Raw genomic sequence first — 20,138 nt, forward strand, 5'->3', positions numbered from 1 at the left:
GTTGGCTGGGACTGGTGCTGGGGGAGGGTCAAGGGGATGGGGTGGGGGGGGGGGGGGGGGGGGGGTGTGTATTGGGGAGTGGTACGGGGGTGGTGACCTGGCTGTATTGATGGTACAATGGTAAATCCTTATACTTTGCGGGATGTGCTTAAGTATGTGCTGTTGGTCCACGTGCATGTCCGTTTGTCGAAAGGTGAGCAAGTTCGAAGAGAGCGGCTGTCGAGTGTCGATATATACTGTACGTGTGCGTCTGTGTGTGAATGTGCCTGTGTGTCTGTCTGGATGCATACGTGAAACTATGCATGTGGTTTTCCAGATCAGTGTCTACTGCACAAACAGACCCACCCCTCCTATTTTAATGCAGCCTCTGTGAGGAACTAACTGTGCAATACATTTCACTCGCAACTTGAATTGACCAATAGCAACTACTGTTTTTAGGTGTGCCACTTCTGAAGGTTCTACTTAGCCATGCGTATTTGTCTCCGCTCGTCGGCTATATTTATGTCTGTAATATATCACGCTCTCCTAACGAGGACAAAGAACTAAAATAGCCTAAAGCACATTCCTAAATAAGTTTTGCCTCTGTAGACAGCACTACTTTAGGTCTTTATTTTTAATGTGGTGTAACATGGAGAAACTAGAGCTAAGTGTTACGAGGAGGATGTACACAGAGTGTTATCTCCTCACCTTAGCAAGGGAGAGAGACCACAGGGATTGTTGCATCACTGTTGTTTGTGCTGTTGTTATTGTTGTTATTGCTGTTGTTGTTCTTGTTGTTTGTCTTAAGTCCTAAAATGATTTGTAATACTAATTGATTTGTATTACCTGTACGTATGACTGCAGTTTATGTGCTATGGAAGCACTATGTTTTACTTTGCTAATTTGTCACCTCTGGGATGCATGAGGGATGATGTCTAAAGCAAATCATTAATAAAGATTTATTTATTTTCAGTAAATCTGTTGTGGTGGTGTCTATCTAATGCATCTAGTGCTTTACAAATGAGCAGATAAAACAATAGGGAGCGATGATAATTGCAGACAGCTTAGCAAGGATCTGCCTCTGTATGACAACTTGTGTTGCTCACAATGGTTCAGACCATTTTGTTTTGTTTTTTGTCTCTTCATTTGTCCCTGGTCCTTAATTTGTCCCATGCAGAAAATCTCATCTCCTCAGCTGAACATTCAACTCAGCGCCACTTCCTGTTCATTGTGAACAATATGCACAATGCCACAGCAATTCACACTGCTCTTAATGATAAGGCCGTTCCAACAGCTTCATTTAAATGGAGTGGTATCGCCTCTTTGTCTGTTGCCCTTTTCTGTAAGCACTAAAAAAGGTCCCTAAAATAAATAAACACACACCCATGTTTATGAAGAAAAAAGAATAAATGTCATTCCCATTTTCCCATCACTGGCTGTGCAATCTGGGCCCGTGTTGCCATAGAAACTTGTCTCTCAGACAGGGCCACATTGTGAATCTGTCGGTGGCACTGCAGGTTGAATGGGTGCTTAAGGGATTTGATATTATAAGGAGCCCTTTTGTGCAGTGGGCCACAGAATGGGGTTGGCAGACACACCACAGGGATAAACTCGTGAAAGAGCTGCCGCTGAAGAGGTCTGCCCTGGTGATTTGACACACAGGTGTCATTGAGCGGTCAGGTAACGTCATGATAATACATACTTAATGCATCCAAAGCCTCAAATTCATCTCTGATCATTTGAAAGGGTTTCTTTTTCCCCAAAAATGTATAGAAACTCTCACAAAAGATTAACTGTGCCGAGTTTCTTTTTTTTTTTTTTTTTTGGCCTATTACTTTCTAGGAGGATTTGCAGCTTGTGGAAGTTGGCTTGTGTACCTGCTGTGTCCTGTGTGCTGACTGCTGGCACCAGAAGATTGCTGTGCATTCAGCGGCTGAGACTGGCGGACTCGTGTGCACCCCGCATGTCTGCACTCTCAGTCTCCTACTGTTGTTCACCCTCCAATCACTCCTTCTCGCTTCTGGGAGGAAACAACGGGGCCTGTGTTGCGTTGTGGTGTTTTGCACGGTGAGGGGATTGCGTGTGTGTTTTGGAAAATTTGCTTTTCCTGGATTGGTGTGGAGTGAGTGTGGCGCCGTGCGTGCGGCACCCCAAACCTGGCAACCCAATGGAAAACCGATGACCTAATTCTCAACAGATATTTCCTCCTGAATCTAAATGTGAGCTGTTAGTTAAACAACTAAACTGTGTCGATTGAGGTTACCCTACATTTCAATTCATGACACCCAAAGGGGCCCCTTCCAACGCAGCCTAGCTCCCAACATCAAGCCATGCCGCGGTCTTCTGGCTCCACTCCAACCCCTTCGACCCCCAGAAGGCTTTACTCTAACTCCCTGGCATTTCCTCAGGTTGAAGTGTGGGGGGATGACCTCATGTCACCTCAATGGGGCACCATTGGTGCACTGGCACAAACAAGAGCTGGGGCAGTAGGGCCCCGCGCCAACGGCTACAGAGGTGGACTTGTTGACTGGTCATGAAAAACATTTTGTCCCACCCCAGTGTGTTTTGAAGCACTTGTGATATGCAATGGAACTGACCAGAAAAAAGCTTACCAGCACATAGGAAAGTTAATGAGTCTATGGAGGGATGTCGAGCGTCTAGTTGCGCTCTATCAAATACTAGGCTACAGTGTTGTGCTAGAGAGGTTGTGTGGGTGATGTTATTTTTGTAATAGTTAATGTTCAGAGTTCAGAATTGTTCCCCCTATTGTATCTGTTTGAAGCTTCCCTCCTGGCCTCATTGTGTTTTTCATTCAGATTGTCAACCGGAGAGCAAAGAAATACCTTTTCAAAGAGTGGTCTGGGGCCATTTATAGTCTTTCCTCAAGTTCTCTCATTGAGGTTAGCTGAACAAATGGCTAATATTTGTAAATGTTTAATTATAATGAATTATAATGAACAAAACCTGCCGCACTAACGATATTAGCCAGGTCAACCTAAAAATAAAAGCCTGTTATGACATTGATGCATAACTCTCCACAGAAGTCATTTTGAATAATTAAAAAATCCAAAAAAGACGTGCCATGGTTGATTGAGGACGTCCTGCATTATAAAACACGGACTTTTTGTCTTCAGGTTTACTTTGGCCTGGGAAAAAGAAAGGGAAGGGAAAAGGGAGGGGGGGAGGGGAAAAAAAGCTTCCTGAACTTGGATCATCAATAATGGAGGATGCATCAGCAGGTCCCGGTGGGGGTTTATATTGCACTTCTGTGAGTGTTGCTAATGATACTGGGGAGAGAGGGAGGAGGCAGCGCTGTATCTCACAGATAACAGCCCAGCCCAGCCCAGCCCATCGTGGGAGGCAGCCGATTGGAGTAGAGAGGGAGTCCAGTGCAGAGAGGAGGACAGCGCTGCTGGTAGTCTGAGAGCGAGAGCAGGGGTGCTGGAGACTGAGATTGGCAGAGCAGCCCCCCACACTGCTTTTGTGTGATTTCGAGATTTCGTGGAAGAAATCCGGGGAAAGAAATCTGCATCGGTTGTTTTGTTTCTTTCTGGGCCGGGACTTGACTTGTCTTTTATCTCCCTTCTCTTCTCATCTCTTCCTCTCCTCTTTCGCTCTTACCTCTCACTTTATCTTTAGTTTTCTTCTTTTGTTGTTTGTCTTTGTTGTTATTCTGTTCTGATCTCATATTATCTCTCCTTCCTTTCACTTTCCTGTACGTATATATACACACCTCCCACGTTATCTCTCTCTCTCTCTCCCTCTCTCTCTCTCTTTCTCTCCCTCTGAGTGGAGCAGGAGGGAGGCGGGCAGTCCAGTGAGAGCAGTCAGAGTACTCATAAGAGGTGGGGGCCAGAGAGGAGGCTGCTGCTGCTGTAAGCTGTAAGCTTGGCCACACAGCTGCTCACCAGTAGTAGGTCTTCTCTCTCTCTTGCTCTCTCGTTCTCTCTCTCTCTCTCTCTCTCTCTCACGCTCACTCTCCCCACTCCCTCCCTCCTCTCTCGGGTCTCTGTCTCACTCGGTGTGTCCTGTGAGGAAAGCATGGAGCCCAACAGTCCCAAGAAGATCCAGTTCTCTGTGCCACTGTTCCAGAGCCAGCTGGACCCGCAGGCATCCGAACATGTGAGTAGAAAGAGAGAGAGAGAGAGAGAGAGAGTGCTTGGGACTGGGAAAGCTCCTATTCCTCTCAGGGTAATGGAGTGTGTGTGTGTGTGTGTGTGTGTGTGTGTATGTGGTGGGGATGAGGGATTGGGGTCCTCTAGAGACCCACTCAAAGGGCTCTCTGCTTTGTTCAGGTTTCTGGTAAATCTATTTTGCAATATGGGCACATTATAGGGACTAGAGCTAATGGTCGTCTATGGCACAGCTCTGCTGTGTGAGGTGTTTTTGTGGAGAGGGTGATTCCTTTCTTCTGTGTTTCAAGTGCTATACAAAGAAGAAAAAACTCAGGACAATCTCAGGTGCCTTCACTGATTGTCCTTTATACCTCTTTTCATTTGGGAAATTTCTATTTTAGAAAAGCAAATGCTCATAGCAAAAACCATAGCGCCAGTGTGCGCACTGTGCATCATTGGGGGGCTGTCATCTGTATAATAAGAAAGGCTTCACACAAGCAGCTCCTCTGCCAGAAACGATGTGCTACACTCTTTTATCTGGGGTGAACTTTTGCTGACGGTGGGGCAACAACAAAGTGCTAGAAAAAAAAAATGTATGATGATGTTAGGTCAGTGTCCAATCAGTTTCAAGCCTGGCTGTGCTGACTAAGACCGCCATTAGAACAGGCTTTATCAGGCCTTTTCCTTTGTGCCTCATCAACTATATCACTGAACAGGCGTGAAAACCATGATGTAACCAAATGGAAGAGATTGTAGGTGAAAGGTTTAGTGTTTTTTGCCTGTTCTTCGAGTGCTTTTGCATTGATTGTGATGTCCTTGGATGAGAATGAATTGGGCCTTCTTAATATGAGATCATGTCTTATTGGACATGTGTCGCCAACAGAGCATTGTAAATGTTCGCCGCCCATCCCCCCCCCCATGTCTTCTCAGTCATTGATTGAATTGACGTCCAGTCTCTGTGCATCATAATTTGACACACATGTGCACGCAGTGTCCAAAAGAAATTCCGAGAACGAAGCAGTCTAGAACCCACTGTTGGCTAGTGTCCTCATTTATTAGATTCCAGTGTTCAGTTTGGAATAGTGCCATTATGCTAAGGCTTGAGTTTGTGTTACTCTACGATGTTTGACAGGAACAGGGCTGTGACTTAATGAAGGGCAACTTCTGATCAAATGTAATGTGTAAAAAACCTCTGTCCTTCTAGATCCGAAAGAGAAGACCCACACCCGCCACTCTGGTTATTTACAATGATCCAAACGCAGCAGGTAAGACTGATCTGGTATTCTGTGCACGAATAAGCTTAGAAGGGGAAAGCTGAGAGAAATTAGCTGCGAAGAAGTAGTAGTTCAGAGACAGTTATGGCAGACATTTACATCACATTGTTCCGTTTATTGTTCTCTTGATATAATGAGCTCTGTTTGGAATCATTTGCGATTCATAATTTAGGCTGTGATTAGTTTGACAGAATTTGAATATGAATTTGTTTCCCATCAACGTAATTACCATACAAATGAGCTCTGCCAGTGTAGGTAAATTAAGAATAACACGTACCACTCATACACTGCTTAAATCAATATTTTTTTTTTACAATCACAGGCACTAAAACACATTTCCAAACATGACCTTAATGTTTGCTAATCAGTGGTGTAAGTGATGATGCAGGGGAATGTTTTGTCTCATGCTATGAGCCACCTGAAGGGGGGGGTTGTTAAGTTGAGTGTGTGTGTGTGTGTGTGTGTGTGTGTGTGTGTGTGTGTGTGTGTGTGTGTGTGTGTGTGTGTGTGTCTGTGTGTGTGTGTTTGTGTGTGTGTGTGTTTGTGTGTGTGATGTTGGTGTCGCCGGCTGGTATCAGCACAAACATCCTTCCATGTGGCGTCAGCATATGGAGCCAGTGGGGTGGCGGCAACTCCAACAACGTAGTCATCGCAAGAACGCCACCACCCTCTCTTCACGGTCTGTCGCGTCCACGCGCAGAGCCACGTAGAACAGAAACAACTCTGTGTTATTGCCCTTCACACCCCGTATCATCAGCCATTAGTAGCGGAACTGTCAGTACTCATCAGTTCCCTTGAACCTAACATCTGTTACATGCTGAAGACACAGGCCATAATCTGCTTGTTTTTGAGAGTTCAGTACATACTGTACATACACAGTCATCATTAGGCTCGCAAAATGGCCTTGAGCTGGTGTGAGACTACTTCAAACAGGACAGTAAACCTCCAGCCAAAACATCCCTACTTAATTACATTCGATGAAAAATGTAAGGGGTCAACTTCCATAATGGTCCCACCATTGTAGAAAGTGGAGCTGGTGGTCTAGCAGCTCAAGATGAACAATGTATACAGCGATGGATTCAAATCGTGTTCAGCCTTTGAGGTAACTTTCCCTGGTTATTGGTGGGACTGCACAACAACCATGTCCATCAAGGAAGAGAGAAGAGAGTGGCAATATTCCATTAGTAGCCTAACTGCTAAGCTGTGAATCGATGTGGGCAGTGCTTACCCATGATCTTTTCACTGATCTGGCACTGGCAGCCATCTTGTATTCTATGTCTTTGACAAGCTGCCCACAAATCTTTAGGGCTGCTATTAAAATGTCCAAACAGAAGCCAACCCCATCACCCACCAACTAGTGCAACACCACAGATTTGAAAATGGCTTCATTACGTAGGCCTACGTTCCATAAGACACGCTGGTCCAGATCTCTCCTCAGCTAACTCCCTATCCCCCCTGACATATGTGTTTATATCGTCCTCCCCCTCAGCCAAAGCACTATCATACCCCATCTTTAAGTAATTGCTGCCAATGGGACCCCTCTAGTGTGCCAAAGCAAGTGATTATTTCACTCCACTGCAGAAGAGCTCTATGGATGATTGGCTCTCCAAACCCTATTTGTTTCCAAAACTCTTTTCCTGGGTCCTAGTTTTCCAAGCTGTGCCCGCTGTATGTTAGCTGGCATCCTCCATAGACAAATGTTTGGAAGGCATCAGCCTAAAAAAGGTTTACTTTCCTCCACTTTAAGCCCTGATTATATGCACTGCTTTGGTTCTCAAACATACGGGGGCTATTGGGCTGGTGTGGCTGTGTGCTTCGAGTGGTGGACTGGGGCTTATTTTCCTCTTTTTGGATGCGAGTAGTAGGGGGTGTACGTGGGAACGCTGTACAGGACAGCAGTCAAACAACAAGCAGCCCTTTGTCCAGTTGGTATTTCTCACTCGATCAAAAAAAACAGTTTTTCTCTCGTTAAAAGAGCCATTTTTCTAGATTCCTAAACGTTTGCGTCACATGGCCGCTCTGTGACGTGTTTCACAGACTCTGGGACATATCTTTACAGTTCTCAGGATATGTTTGAAGCCCAGCAGCTTGGATGCATTACCCTGGCGCTGCTGATTGATATACTGTGCACTGAAGCCGTTCCAAACCTATGGGCACTGGTAGCTGCTGCTCTTTTACAATACCACTCAGTAATAACATCCTCATGTGTACAAATTGGTGCCTTGACGAAGTAATAAGTAATAAAACAACCCTCTCTGGTGAGTCAAGTTTACAACAGGTTGATGTGTTCTTTTTTCTCAGCTAGCCGTGTCGCCGCGCTCGTTTTAATCAGGCCATAAACAGGCTCTTTCCCTGAGCTTCCCGTAGCGGCTGGAGCGTCTATAAGGGCTAAGTGGGAGCTGTTCAGGTGCTTCATGCGAAACCTGGGACCGTTCAGAGTGTTTCTTTCCAGGGCACACTGGAAGCTGAGAGTAAGCGTGATCATTTCCCGCTTTTCCTATGCTTATGGACGTATTAATCACAGATGGATCACTTTCATTCATATTTCTACCCGCGTTTCCCTACTTTTATAAGGGATTTTGTTGTGTAACTGGTGGCCAAAGAACTTGCTAGTGTCCATTTTCCTCCCTTAGAGATTTAATGATGATTATTTCCATCAGTGGATGATAAGTTTTCCATTTAGTCAAAACAGGCGTAATTTTGGGACGGTTTAGTCTCGGCCCGGAAAATCACATTACACCGTTCCACGTAATGTATGTGTCAACAAATCATGGTTACGTAACCTCAAACCCTCTGCAGTTGTATAACCTCTGCACTTACAAACATGAAGTCAAATACTATAAGTTATAGTGTAAGGCAAACGTAAAGAGCATGTTCAGCTAAAGGAACGAACCATTGATAGTCATTTTTGTCAAAGGCATTTCTGTTGTCATTTCATGCGTGAACCAGGTCGATCCTACCTCACTAAAGGTCGTTAAGGCTGAGGGAATGATCGATGGAATGGGTCTATATCTCGGGAAAATTACGATCTCACGGACAGAGCTTTCCCTGAGCATAATGCCTTTCTTTTTCACATCCACAAAGTCATGGTTCATGGTTTCGACTAATTACACGTTAAATGCTCTTGAAGACCTTTGCATTGATATCCTCTTCTATTTAGTTACAGCTTTCAGGGGATCTGTTTGTTTTGTGTGTGTGTGTGTGTGTGTGTGTGTGTGTGTGTTTTTTTTGTGTGGCCTTGCTGGCTGTGTGTTATTAAATGAAAGATATGGTTGTTTTTTTTAGATCATAAATTATTCTCTATACAACCGTGACTAAACAAGTTATGATCATGTTGCTTCTGTGTCTGTTAAACTGGACCATTATGTCTGGCTGGACAGGCCTATTTTGTTATCTATCAATGGGAACACTGTGAGGAAATGGACAGGATGAGTCATGAATGTTTTTTGTTTGTTTGTTTGTTTTTAAAGATGACAAACAGACACCCAGCGGCCAGGGAGAGGTATGTTTATCTCGCACAATCTATATATGCTTCATGTTTCTTCATGTATCTTACGAGTTTATCTATGGCGCATTACAAAACAGGGCATTTAAAATGTTAACATTACATTATATACATACTTACAATACAGAATCAAATATTTAAGTATATTTATATAGTATAAGTATAGTATAAGTATATTTATATATTTAGTATGTTGCATGTGCTATGTGTGTTAGTCCTGTAGGTGTAAGTACCATACAACTGCCTTTGTATTTACCATGTATATTATAAAGCCAGAGAAATTCCCTGAAAATAGACAACAGATATCTGTACATGAGCTGCTTCTAAGAGAATTATTGTATAGCATCCTCACCAGCCTCATTACTGCAGTCCTCTCTACTCTCTCCCGTGTACCAACTTTGGACTCGTATTGCATTTCCCCACTCCTCACTAACTGCCCCACAGACATGCATGACCACATTAGCCCAGGTTAGCCTGAGCAGCAGGCCGGGTCTGTGGTGTGGTATGGAGGACGCTCTCTCTGATGCGGTTGTCATTGATTACCTGAGAGGGACGTAGCTCCTGAAATAGAGTGGGGGGTGGGGGTGGGGTTGGGGGTTGTTGAAATCAGATCTGTGCTCTCATGCTGTTCTTTTCCATTCCCCTCGCCGCCACCAGGCTCCCAGCACACAGCTCTCCCCTGCACAGAGGAAGCAGAGTGTTTACACGCCGCCTACCATGAGAGGTGCTTCACACACACACACACACACACACACACACACACACACACACACACACACACACACACGCATGTATACATACATACTTGCATGCGCAAACACACACTCACACACACACATACAGTATATATATAAACATACACACTCAGGCACATACATTCTCACAAACAAGCACATTCGTCATTGTATGCATGCACACTCACACCTACATACACATATGCATATGTATACACCCACCCCTACACATGAAAAAAGGGAAGATTTACATGCACCTCTTATGTGCACTTACCCACACACACGCATGCTCATACATAAATATTCACACAGGCCCAAACATACAGTACATATACTGTCATGATTATGTATATCTATGCGCATACACACAAAAACAAAAAGGCCTGACATATAAACTACACCCTCTGTGCTAGGCTGCCTTGTCCCTACACTCATGTATGTTATGTTGAGCCAATCACTGCACTTATTGGCTGTTGGCCTCCTGCATTTTATCAGGCTTGTTTTTCCCTTGAGTTTGTCTCTTCCTGCTCCACCATCCCGCATTTCTGACATTTTGTTTGGCCTCATTTCTTTATTAAGTTTTTCTGCGCCTTAACGAGTGGGTCTGTGGAGAGTGGTACACTGGTGGTGCACTGCCTTTTATAAAGGGGGACAGAGAACGTCTCAGTATGTTAGCATGCCAAATAAGGAACCAGCACTGTTATGCCTCAACTATCGTTCAGAGAAAAACCGATGCAGAATATTATGGACTGGAAGATTGATCACACTAATTCTCCTGGAAGTAGAATAGACCATGTTTTTTTTATGGCATCATGGAGACTGTATTGTTTACCCTGATTGAAACTGCACTGCACATCTAGATAATCACAGGGATGAGCGCAGAGGTCAACGTCAACGTCGATTGAGAATTCAAGGGAAACCTGTCCCACACTCGTGCTCACATTCAATATTGTTAATCTGCCTCTCCATTATAAAAGCACCAAGCCCATTGCATCATGGACTCTCAAGTCAGTGAATGAACAACAACTCTTCTATGAAACACCTGTTGATGTGGTCGTTGTTCAGAAAAGGGCAAAACTCTGTCACTGGAGCAGAATCTTGGCTCGGCCGTTGAGTCCGACGAGGGCACGCGTGGCTGCTGTCACAGGGAATTTTAAGACAATATGAAACGGCACCAAATGTCTGATTCGCTGACTCATGGCCAAGGCATTTCCTGTAATGGACGTGCTAAATCCACATTAGCTTCTGCTATTGATCCACGGATCCTTCTAGTGCCTCCCCACCCCACACCACCCCACCCCAGCTTTCAAATGGACAGCCGGCCGTCGGACCAGTGCTCTATGTAATGAGTGAACACTCAGCATCCTTTCAAATCTCATTAAGTAGAACGGCACTCATCTCATTCCACCAAAGGGGGGTGGGGATGTGGGTGGGGAAGGGGTGGGGGGCGGGGGTGAGTATGGATGTCTGTCTGCTCCACTGCCTGCTGTTGACTTCACTGCTCACCTTACAGACCAGGGAAACACAGGAGTTACAGGTCAGCCAGGAGAGTTTACTGAGGCTGTGACAATCACCCGAATGAAAGGTTACGTAGAAAAACAAGTTGCGCAGTCACTGTTTCACTGTCATTTTGCTTTCTTTCAAGAAGCAGATCTTACATCATTTACATTAATTTGTACCAGATACTCATATCCACAGTAATTTAGAGTTGAGGTTTACTAGACTTTTAGGTCTATTAGTAAACAGAATACTCTGTGAGAAGTCAAGCCCAAGACTTTGGTGTTATTCAGACACTGGTGAATGAGCTCAGTGAGTAGAACACATGGATAGCATAGCTCTCCTTCAGGGCTGGCAGGCTCATTTTCCATGGTTCAGCTATCAGGAATATTCTGCTATCAGCCCTAAAGTCATGGATTTGAGTGCCCTGAACTGTAAATATAACATTATCATCTATGCTTGTTGTGCGACTTTAGAGTGAATGAATGTGACTATGCTATGAATAAGACAGGGCAAGGGCATGACCGTTTAGATGTTTGACGTAAGCCCCCCCTGTTTTCTGTGTTGAAGTTTCACAGTATGTGATTGTATCTTCCTTGTGTAACATGGTCATAGATCGTAACCCTTGTAATAATGGGAGAAGCCACTCCGGGCAGTGACGTGGTTGGTGTGTTGCTGTGTGGATTAGTGTGTGGGTAACCAACAGGGACTGTGGGAGCTGTAAAAGGTCACCATTGTTGGTTTATTTACAAGAGATAAAGATACAGGCAGCAGGAACTTGAAGCTGTTATGATTAACAGCTATGCTATAGGAGACTGAGAAAGTACATGAATTTAGTGAATTTAGTGAATTCTTTGGTTTACAACATGAATTTTTACGTCACGCTTTTTTGTGTTGTTTCCTTTGCGTAGTTTGCCTTTCACATATCATTTTTCCATTCTATGAGTCATACAGCTTACATTAGTCTCTCGCAAGGGCTCATATGTAATCCTGACCTTCAATGGTTTCATGTGATACCCACAGTAAATGAATTTAGCTTTATCAGCATTATGCAGTTGTTTCTAGAAGATTCTGGGATTCTACGGGCTGACTTTCATAAGCAGTAACCTTGCCACATTGTTCTACGTGTATCTCAGCAGTACTCATGTTATAGTATCTCTTGTGTAACAAATGAGGGTACGAATGCCCATAGGAAGAAGCTGTGGCTAATTTAGTTACACACAGTAATTTATGCCACAGATGGAAACTTGCGTAGTGTAACCATAATGGGCTGTTTTGAATTATTGGTAATTAGGAGTATTCCTGCCTTTGAGGCACAGCACCACTAGGACCACTTCAGCAGCTGGAAAGACTTCCAGTGAGGACTGTTGGGAATCTTAAAAAATGGGTAGCTGTGGGCTGACAACCCCTGTGTGTGTGGATTTGTGTGGCTGTGTGTGTGAGTGTGTATGTATGTGTGTGTGTGTGTGTGTGTGTGTGTGTGCATGTGTGTGTGTGTGTGTATGTGTGTGTATGTGGTGTTGTGCTGTCTCTCCTCCTCCTGTGCCGGGTGTAGAGCTGCAGCTGGTGGTGGAGCAGCACTTTCAGAGGCAGGAGCAGCAGCAGGAGGCGGGGCTCGCTGACAGCCCCGACACGCCCAGTCCAATCACGGCGCAACGCTACGGCAATGCCGCGTCCCCACTGTGGGTCAACCACAACTGCCCCGAGCCCAATGGCAATGACGCGCGCGTCAGCCAGCCCCTCGGCACACAGGGCAGTCCAGGCAGCAGCACTGCTGCTGGGGGTAAGTCCAGGCCCCCGGGCGCCACAGTGGACCTCCATCGCTCTTACCTGCATGACTGAGGGCAACTATCTAGATGGCCTCACAGTGACATGTATCCACAGTTTGCTTATATTAGTAATAAGACCAAATTGTGGTTTATAGCACATTTATAAACATTCATAAAGATGTTTTATGTTCATGGGGTAACAGTGGACACTGCATCACTCTTTTCATCTTTACATTGTTCATCTCCAAATCGGACATCATCCAAAGAAATCCCGATCCCTATGCATGTTAGAGAGGTGAAAGTCAGGGATGGAATGTAAAAATACCACAGAGCATTTGCTCCATATAGACCCTGAGTCTGCAGACTTCCTTCTCTGGGATGACCTCCTGGTCGAGGAACTCTGCTGAGTCACTGTAGGTTGTCCAGATGCTAAAAGCGGAATACCAGGATGAATCACTACTTCCTGATGGTGAACGTTTCACCTCTCCTAAAGACCCACAGATTTGATTCCCATGTATCTGGATCTTAGTCAGCCTGGAGTGCAGATCTGGCCTTCACTTGACACGAATCCGCTGTGGTCTAGGTCTTCACTGTCTGGATGTCCCTCCTCGTGTTGAAGGACACAGGACATCAGTATGCATGTAGAGTGACTGTCCTCAGCTATCACTGTATACAACAGCATGAGTCCACTGAGCCTGAACCAGATCCGACCCTGACTGGGGCCAGAACTGGGCCAGAACTGGGCCGCCGCAGGCTCAGCTGATCTCTGGGTTGTATATTGAACACTCAAGGTGTGTTGTGACCGGATTTGGCTAATCCGCTTTGTTTGTCTCTCTCTTTGTTGTTGTTGTTGTTGTTGTTGTTGTTGTTTTTGTTTGTGGTTTTTGTTATTATCGTTTTTTTTTTTCTTTTACGTATATTTCCATGCAGGAGAGTCACCAGAGGCTTCAGAGTGTCAGCAGAAAAACTTGTCAAGCCCCTCGACAATTTCTCGATAACCTCCCACTAGCGTCTTCACTCTGTTGTACATCAATTCTGGACCTTTACTTTCCAAGGCTTTTTCCGAAGCGTTTTACTGATTCCATACAGTAACATAATAGTCCACACATTGATCACAGTACATTGGAATCTCCATAGAGTATGCAATCCATAATCCTCAAACCATTCCCTGGCTGTCCATTCAACCTCTATTAGCTTGTTGAATATTTTCTACTGTTTAAATTAGACTCACAAATGAGTTTTCATTTATTTATAGCTGTCTGTTAGAGGTTTTCATCATTCAGGCACTTTTAACTCTGCATACTCTCTCTGTCAGGCCAAAAATATATACAGCATATTTTCTGCCACATGCTGTATTACTCTTTTTCTTTGTTGTGTAGTTTTGTTTTGCATTCAGTTATGGAATGAGTGCAGTCTCTCCTAAAACATATTGGAAAAGAAATAAAGAGATAACTGTATTTTAAAAGCTTGAAGCTATTAACTGCTGACTGTCTGTACATATGTTTGATCTGATGGCAAGATCTGCATTTTGTTTGTTTTCTGATCATCCATTCATGTTTATGACATATTCAGTTAAGTCAATAAATATATTTATCAAGAATAAGGTTATGCTGCACATGTACTATATCTACATGATTACACACATTGTATAAGAGAGATATGTATCGTGCAGTTGTCATTTGAAGAACATTAGTGGGGCAGGTCTTTAATCTGAGGTTGAAGTTTGGCATTGACATGCTGATTCTGTCTGTGTGTATCTCAATATTAGTACAGTTAAAGTGCTCTGTTAGCCGAGCAAGCTTGCTCTTGTTCTCATTAATGTCACACTAATGCCATTTTACTGCTCTCCAAACATGACTCTTGATAATCAGTCCTGAGTATGGTGATGTGTGACCCTAAGCAGTAAGTAAGATGAGCTACCTCACTGTGAAAGGTGACCCCGACCGTGCCCCTCAGGATGGATTCATAGCATGTGTGTGTGTTTGTTGTGTTCTCTCTGTAGGGATAGAGCATCAGACCGACGCTCATGGAGCATGCGGGGAGGAGGACAGGGACACCCCACACCCACATCCACCCCACCCCCACTCGATCCCTGTCTCGCTGTCACGCCAGGGCCTGTCCCACCTCGACACGCTGTCCGAGTCTGAGGAGCTGTCAGCGGTGGGAGCTCCTCCCCGGCGTAAAGACACGCCCTACCAGCACCAGCCCCCCTTCACCCCAGGTAACATGCCCAGCTGATGCATCTTGGTAACATGCTCACCTGTCCGGCTGTTGCATCTTGGTAACATGCTCACCTGGTCCAGCTCATGCATCTTGGTTCACAAAGCTAGTCTACAGCACTTTTTGTTCTAACATCCATAAACGAAACTTTTGGAGGTGTTGTTGTGTGAAAGCAACTGGCTTTGGCCAGTGTCCAGATTATACTGTGTGGGATCAGTCAGTGGGTCAAGTTGGGTTTGTAAGACACAAAGATATCTGAATTATCTTGACACGATACAAATTAATTATTGTGTATGATTTGTGTTTAAGAATATCTGTTAGACTCTTATAGTGCAAAGACCGTGTCTTAGTGAAACTTATCAAAACCAGAACCTCATCAGAGTGAATAGGTTGACTGTTTTCAAATTGTTCCCTTATTTCACTGTAACCACGAGCAGAGCAGTGAGATAAACGAGATGGTGTTCTTGTGTGCCAGTGTGTCTGCACACCAGATGGTCTGTTCCTTTGCACATGTGAAAGACTCCCTTCTGTGACATACTGTACTCTCCCTGTCACACACCACATTTGGTCACACCCTACATATACATGGTGTTATCTTGTTCCTGACCATTCCTGAGTGCATGAACAAAATTATATTTTGTAGAGATTTTTTTCTGGTTTGAGCGCACTAATATCTATTTGCGCTCCACATCAGATATACACTATCTCGAATAACGTCTATTTTACTCGCTTGGAATCTCTTCTCTGTGTGCGCTCCGCTTGACCTAGACATGCTCATTCAATTTTGCAAAGAGTTACACATTTAGTCTCAAATGCATCATGGGAAATGTAGTTGTATCTATTAACCAATCGCAGAATAGGGAGCAACAAAAAGTAAGAGAATCTTACCCACAGATGGGCAAAATAGTTCTTATCATGTAACCCTACCTTTTATAATTTGCACATGATCTGTCAGGTGTATATTAAATAGCATCCATCTAGATTAACGATCCTGTGCTGGTTTTTTGTTGTTCATTGGAAAGGTAAGGTGTCCAAATCGGGGGAAACCATCTAGCCTAATTTCATGGGGAAACAGTAACCTGATACGCTGATGTAGCCAAATTTTTTTTTTTTTTCTGCGTTCAAAGTTGCTCACTGTGTATTCAGGAATGAGGCACAAATATAACGCCATACCATACCTACATTTTAAACACCGATGCATAGGCTACATCGCAAACATATCGTTATGTGGCCTTTACAAGCAAATTCTTTTAACAGTGGATAGACAAAATCCCTCGGCAAAAACTGCAGATGAAGTGATGCCCGATTTACAGGGGGCGTCAGCGATTCTGGAGAAGGATTGTTGTTATTTGAACTCAACAGCCAAACAAATACACCCCTCCCTCTCTCCCTGTGCTGTCCTTCACCTGTCTTATTTATAGTGCCCCGTCATGTCCTACTCCAGTTCTTTCTGTCTGTTCCTAAACCTGTCTGATGCTGTCCTTTTGTGTCCTACCCCGCTTGTCTTATGATATCTCCCTGTCTCTCTCTCTCTCTCTCTCTCTCACGACCTCTCATGATGTCCTCCTGTGTTAAACTTTCAGGAGTGAAGCAGATGAAGACACAGACACAGGCCGAGTCGCCCTTCCTTGAGGAGGAGGAGGCCCTCAGCGACCAGGAAGAAGGCGCCGCAAAGTGAGCACGTCCTGAAAAGGCCTGAGGTGCATGAAGGTTTAAAAGAGCTTTGGGGGTATTTTTTCAAAAGTGACCTTTCATTTTTCTATTATTTCTCACTTTTATTTTGTTGTATTATTACATCCTTTAATTAGTCCTTGCGTAGAGGTGATACTGATTGTCAACAAGTAACAATGTTGGGTTACTGGCATTGAAATCATCAGCAGTTTCTGTGTTTTCATTTCAAGTACTTCAAGATTTGTTTTGGCATTCTTACCGTTCCTTTTTAAAGTGGAGGTTTCAGTTAAGGTTCTTCTTGTTTCACGTGTTGATTATTGCAATAGAGGAGCCTGTATGGCAATGTCACAGCAATACTGGTGCAGCATGCAGAGGGGTGTCAGGCTGTGTACTGGTTCATGTGTTCTTACCACAGAGAGTAAAGCTTCATTGAGCTAGTACCAGTATACTGGCAAAGACGTGTGCATTCCTGACAAATGTTACTTGTACTATTTTTGTAGATTCTGCTGTTTCATATTGAGGCTGTCAATGCGATGCATTTGTGAGACATTGTGAATGGAGTGGGACTCTGAATTGCAATTTATACTGTTTATCATGAGATTCCTGTAAAGTCTCTTTAGTAAAACCCCGACTCTGTGGAAAAGACATCTTTCTTTCATACTGAGAATAGAAAATCTATTGTTCATAAAATGCCAATGCCAGAATCCTTCTTTGTATATAATCCAAATGGAATCACAAGCTTTTGTGCTTGTCCACCAGTATTGGAGAACCTTGGATTGTCAGATAACTCAAATCCTACAGCTTGCTTTAAAACGGATCCAATACAAATACCCACACACTGAAAGCAGAATAGTGCCTTAACCTGATTAAATAACCAGGTCAATATAGCTCATGTTATCTTCATGGTGACAAATTGATAAGATAGTTAACAGCATAAAAAGATGTATTTAAGATATTCTGTTTTTAAAAAGACATCTTCTGTGTCAGTGTTATTCAATTGTAAGGAATGCATTTAAAAAAATACTATGTCTCTATTTCTGTGCATGAGACATTTAGGTTATGTTATGTTATAACAAGTACTTGTACCAATTTTTGTTGCTAAACAGATATACTGATCACATTGTGCAAATGTGCAGACTGTATCTGTCCATTCAAAGCATTTTTTGGTCAGTACTCAGCAACTGCAAATGTCTGAAGGAACTGGAACTGTTTCTCCGTAGACTACCCGATGGAACTTGGTTGTGTTGGTCTAACGACCCTTAATGAAACAATACGTCTTTTTAAACAATGTATTTCCACATGAGTGATACCAACTTGATATTCAAAAGCAATAGCCTGCTGTTTGGACACAAGTAGAAATGTAATGAAATCCCTGATACTTGCCTGAGGAACTGGCAGCTTTCATTTATGAAATGTGTTTCAATTATTTTTAGATGCATGGCTCTTACTTTACCAAAAATAAACATACCTGCTTTGTTTGCTTCAAAGTTGTATTTTTGAACACCTTCTTTGAATACAGTCTCTGTTGACATTACTGTAAAAGTGTGAGGTGTGAACCAGAATACTGACGTGTTGTCATGGCGCCGCAGGAGCAGCGTCGGGGTCATCTGGGGGAGAGGCACGGTGACTGCAGCTGAGGGTAGCAGAGTTTTGTGTGAATGTGCCTCCTCAGTGCACTGCAGTGAAAGAGGCCGTTTTTTTTATCTCCAGAGCAGACTGGAAATGCTCACTTGGGACCCCGCTGCTGAAGGGAATGCACTGAAGCAGCAGGAACTGCAGCTTTCTCTCTGTGTGAACTTAGTCGAGATGAGGGGGGTTTATGGTGTGTGTGTGTGTGTGTGTGGGGGGGGGGGGGGGGGGGGGGGGGGTAGATGTGTTTGTGTGTACAATATGTGTGTATGTACTTATGTTGGTGTGTGTGGGTAGATGTGTTTGTGTGTACAATACGTGTGTATGTACTTATGTTTGTGTGTGTGGGTAGATGTGTTTGTGTGTACAATATGTGTGTATGTACTTATGTTGGTGTGTGTGGGTAGATCTGTTTGTGTGTACAATACGTGTGTATGTACTTATGTTTGTGTGTGTGGGTAGATGTGTTTGTGTGTACAAAACGTGTGTATGTACTTATGTTTGTGTGTGTGGGTAGATGTGTTTGTGTGTACAATACGTGTGTATGTATTTATGTTTGTGTGTGTTGGTAGATGTGTTTGTGTGTGTTGGGGTGTGGGGTGGTTGTAAGTAAGGAGTTGCTCTCAGGCGACACAGATGCCGACACAGACGCTGCTGCGGATGCATGCGCAGGCTCTGCAGACAGGCACTCCTGTGATGAGTCGCTGGAGTGGGTATAGTTGTGGTGGGGTGAACGTGTGTAAGTGTGTGTGGATGTTGGTGGGTAGGTGAATGTGTTTTTGTGTGTGTGTGTGTGTGTGTGTGTGTGTGCCAGGGTGAGAGGTGGCCATGGCTATGATCCCTACTGTGGCTAAAACCTGCCACTCTGCAGTCAGTCAGATAATGTTCCTGCCAGAGAGCATGTGGAGTGGAGCCTGCAGGAGAGAGTGGAGAGTCAAGAGGGTTCCTGACACTCATCTGCTAAAGCAGGACACTGAGGTCTAATGGTGGTCACCCAGGGAGCACACACGCTAACTACTGACACATAACACTAACAATGTACCATCCCTGTGCTGTTAGTCACTTTAGTCAGTCAGTGGACAGGAGCATGGCAACACTCACAGCGAAATGTATGCAGCAAATAAACAAGTCTGACCACAGTGCAAAGGGAGAGCAGAGCAATCTTTAATAAATAACAATACAATTGACTGAGCATGAAATCATAAAAACATATACAAAAAATATAATAATTATATAATCATAAAATAATAATAATATTAATAACAATAACCAAATGAAAATCCAAACTGAAGTTAGGCTGATGCCAGGGAAGCGGAGGGCATCTGGCCATCAGGGACTCGGAGCATCCTCCTCAAGGACCTGCCGGTGTCCTTCTCCTGAAAGAACACAGTAACCATGACAACACTGCACACAAACAACAACTGTCCTCCAAATGCAAAGCTCCGGTCGGTCACTGGGAGGATGGATGACCCTCCAGCTGGGGGGGGGGGGGGGGGGGGGGTAGGTTACACCACTGTCATTGGTTGTGCCTGTCTGCGGTAAAAGCGCGGTGTGGGGAAAATACAGTACATCAGCTTTGGGTGAACTCACCATCTCCTGACAGTACACTCAGAAAGACACAAAAATACACACACACTCTCGTTCTCTCTCTCTCACACACACACACACACACACACACACAGCCTGTAGAAACACCTAAGCTGATTACTGATCAGAGGTCTGGTGCAAAACCTTTTTACCGTTCC

At 44.1% G+C, this 20,138-nt stretch overlaps 2 protein-coding genes across 4 annotated transcripts in view; one reads left to right on the forward strand and one right to left on the reverse strand.

Moving 5' to 3' along the window:
* The first annotated feature begins 49 nt into the window (after positions 1-49).
* ppp1r1c (protein phosphatase 1, regulatory (inhibitor) subunit 1C) lies at positions 50-18,251 on the forward strand. Its single transcript, XM_031586364.2, has 7 exons — positions 50-4,101; positions 5,299-5,359; positions 8,839-8,870; positions 9,531-9,597; positions 12,660-12,887; positions 14,876-15,094; positions 16,677-18,251. Exons 1-7 carry the CDS (start codon positions 4,021-4,023, stop codon positions 16,769-16,771), a joined length of 783 nt encoding a protein of 260 aa, XP_031442224.1. The 5' UTR covers positions 50-4,020; the 3' UTR covers positions 16,772-18,251.
* Positions 18,252-19,535: 1,284 nt separating this feature from the next.
* The window catches only part of pde1a (phosphodiesterase 1A, calmodulin-dependent), a 44,832-nt gene continuing 44,229 nt past the window's right edge, over positions 19,536-20,138 (reverse strand). For all 3 annotated transcript variants that reach the window (XM_031586369.2, XM_012833947.3, XM_042710319.1), the window contains 2 exons: positions 20,133-20,138; positions 19,536-19,769 (listed from right to left, as the gene is read on the reverse strand). The exon at positions 20,133-20,138 is cut by the window's right edge and continues 267 nt beyond it. In XM_031586369.2, coding sequence (XP_031442229.1) covers positions 19,723-19,769; positions 20,133-20,138 — 53 coding nt within the window. In that variant the 3' untranslated portion in view covers positions 19,536-19,722. The remainder of the gene's footprint in view (positions 19,770-20,132) is intronic.

The sequence above is a fragment of the Clupea harengus genome, chromosome 2, assembly GCF_900700415.2.
Source record: "Clupea harengus chromosome 2, Ch_v2.0.2, whole genome shotgun sequence".
Classification (NCBI taxonomy): domain Eukaryota; kingdom Metazoa; phylum Chordata; class Actinopteri; order Clupeiformes; family Clupeidae; genus Clupea; species Clupea harengus.